General features: G+C 36.8%; 1 protein-coding gene across 1 annotated transcript; it reads left to right on the top strand.

Moving 5' to 3' along the window:
* Positions 1-1,241: 1,241 nt before the first annotated feature.
* On the top strand, positions 1,242-2,171 carry LOC132676379 (olfactory receptor 4A47-like). The gene has a single exon (XM_060628479.3). The coding sequence runs from the start codon at positions 1,242-1,244 to the stop codon at positions 2,169-2,171; it is 930 nt and encodes a 309-aa protein (XP_060484462.3).
* The last annotated feature ends 891 nt before the right edge of the window (positions 2,172-3,062 follow it).

The following is a 3,062-nucleotide window of genomic DNA, read 5'->3' as shown; positions in this document are numbered from 1 at the left end:
CTGCTTTCACAAGTTAAGACTAAAAGTAAGTCATGGAAACCAGCCTTTGCAATTGTGTGACTCTCTTTATTATGTAAAGTGAGATCATCTTTAGATGAAGCAAACTTTGATTCCAATTCTGGTTTAATCATTTAAAAATGGCTGACCTTGGGAAAATTAACTAGTTGATCTGAGCCTCAGGTTGTTCACCTGTGAACTGGGAATTATAGCTCATCTTATGGTCACATGAACTGTGATTCATTGAGTTTTGAGTGTGTGATTGGTATCCACTGTAGACATTGTGAGCAGTGGAGTGATAGATCAGAATCTGATTTAAAAAGGATCAATTGGGCTGCATGAGCAGAATGTACTGATGGAGGCTAGTGTACAAGGGGAGGGATATGGCAGGAAACCAATGGAGTGGGTCAGGAGAAGTGGGGAGGGAAGGGAAATGATCAAATTTGTGATATGTTTTAAAGGGCATTAATGACATTTGTTAAAGGTATCAATATGTGACATGAAGATAAGAAAGACATAAAGGCACTGTGATATTTCTTGTCTGAGCAATGACATTTAATGAATTGTGGAACACTAGATTTATGGTGAAAAATGAAAAATTTAGTTTTATAAGTACAGAATTGATATCCTATTGGAGATGTCCAGAGTTAAAGATGTTGCATGTGTGAAGTTTAAAAATTAAGGGGAGACATAAGAGTGGAATGCTTTCACATATATTGGTCAGGAAAAGGGGGATATCCAACCAAAGACCCTAATAAAGAGGGATGAGACACTCCAGGGCGGTGACCTTCCATTCCGAATTTCATCCACTCACTTGAAATATGCCAGTTACCTTATATGGTTCTCAAGTTTTTCACTTTTGTGACTTTAAGAACTGTGCACCTTTCCATGGTATTCTCTTGTCCTCTTTGTGGTCCTTCCACTTTTGCTTTAGATAACTGAGCTAAAGCATTGCTTCCTCTGGGATGTCTTCATTGATTGTCTTTGATTGATATATTCCTACACTGTGTGTCACTTATTACACTGGCAATAATTATATATGCTCTTTCAGAGTGTAGGAAACCATGGCTTATTTAACTTGGGAATCACAGCATCAGTGAAATACTCCACACAAACAGGTTGTCTTCTACTTTATTTAAATTGATGAATCAATAAAAGATTAATCTTATTATGCATTTAAGTTTCCCTCCTTGTTTTCTAGGAAACCTACATCTAATATGTGAATCAGGTCCTATACAGACTGGATGGAATCAAAGAACAATGTAACTTTCTTTGTCCTCCTGGGCCTCACACAGGATGGAAAGGAACAGAAGTTTCTGTTTGTTATATTCTTGCTCTTCTATATTTTGACGGTGGTGGGCAACCTGCTCATTGTGGTGACTATAGCTGTCAGTAAGACGCTGGGCTCCCCTATGTACTTGTTTCTTGCTAACTTATCTTTTATGGATGTCACTTATTCGTCTTGCATTTCCCCCAGATTGATTTCGGACTTGTTCTTTGGGGAAAATACCATATCCTTCCAATCTTGTATGACCCAGCTATTTACAGAGCACCTTTTCGGTGGATCAGAGGTCATTCTTCTGCTGGTGATGGCTTATGACCGCTATGTGGCCATCTGTAAGCCTTTGCGTTATTTGGTTGTCATGAGGCAAGAGGTGTGTGTTGTGCTGCTGGTAGGGTCCTGGGTTGGAGGTTTTCTGCATTCAGCCATTCAAGTTAGCACGATTTATAGTCTCCCATTCTGTGGTCCCAATGTCATTGATCATTTCATCTGTGAAATGTACCCCTTACTGAGACTTGCCTGTACTGACACATATGTCATTGGCCTGTTAGTGGTGGCCAACGGAGGGATGATGTGCACAATCGTGTTTGTGCTCTTGCTCATCTCTTATGGTGTCATCTTGCACTCTCTAAAGAACCTTAGTCCGGAAGGGAGGCGGAAAGCCCTCCAGACCTGTGGTGCCCACATCACTGTGGTGGTCTTCTTCTTTGTGCCATGTATTTTCATGTACGTGAGACCTGCTAAGACCTTCCCCGTTGACAAATCAGTGAGTGTGTTTTTTACAGTTATAACCCCTATGCTGAACCCCCTGATCTATACTCTGAGAAATTCTGAGATGACAAATGCGATGAAGAAGCTCTGGATGAGAAATGTCGTATCTGTTGGTGTATAAGTGCATTATCCACCATGAAGAGAATTGTTTGACATTGGATTCCACTTTATAAGAATGCAGATGTTTTGTTAAAATGATTCTGAGTTCCCTTGTTCAAAGAACTGAATTATTTTTAAAGGATGAAATGGATAATTGTGCTTTAATAACAATTTCCCTCCCTGGTAGAATCTATAGTCCATTATCCCTTGGAGATTGCTTCATTTAGAAAGGTGCAAAACCTTCATAGCAAGGTGTCAACAATAGGTAATTATTTAGTAAATTTTCATGGTTAATTTTCAATCAATTTATGTTTTTTAATTTTTTTGATACTTAGTAATATTTTCCTTATATTCTTGTTATTTCAGGTAATTCTTTTTATTATACTAATTATAATGTTAATGATGCATAGACTGTCTTGTTCAGTAAATTTCTGTTGCCTTATCTGCAAAATATTTTGTGTAACACTTTTATTTTTACAAGAAAAATTGATGTGTAATGGATAATAATGAATAGTAAAAGAGAACACTTTACATAATGGGATAAAATGTGAATAAATTACCTACTTATCTCTCAACACGGTCTCTATTCCTCTTTCCCCAGAGGAAGTCACTTAATCTGTTTCTTAAGCCTCTTGAGGTATTAACATCATTTGTATTTATGTATGCAAATTTTTCTCTGTGTATTTAAATATTTGTTTTTATTAACTTTTTTAAAAATAAACTTTTAAGTTTAGGATAGTTTTGTTTATTTTTGATTTTTCAGTTGAAAAATTGTCCTACAATATTATCCTAGTTTCGGATACACAACATAGTGACTGAACTATCATGTACATTAAGAAATGCTCATTATGATCATGGTAGCTTCCATGTGTTAAGATAAAAAGTTGCTACAACATATTGGATGTGTTCCCTA

Source organism: Panthera onca, chromosome D1 (genome assembly GCF_046562875.1).
Source record: "Panthera onca isolate mPanOnc1 chromosome D1, mPanOnc1 haplotype 2, whole genome shotgun sequence".
In the NCBI taxonomy this organism is placed as follows: Eukaryota; Metazoa; Chordata; class Mammalia; order Carnivora; family Felidae; genus Panthera; species Panthera onca.
Note: the sequence above shows the minus strand (reverse complement) of the source record. Positions and strands in the feature narration are given on the sequence as shown.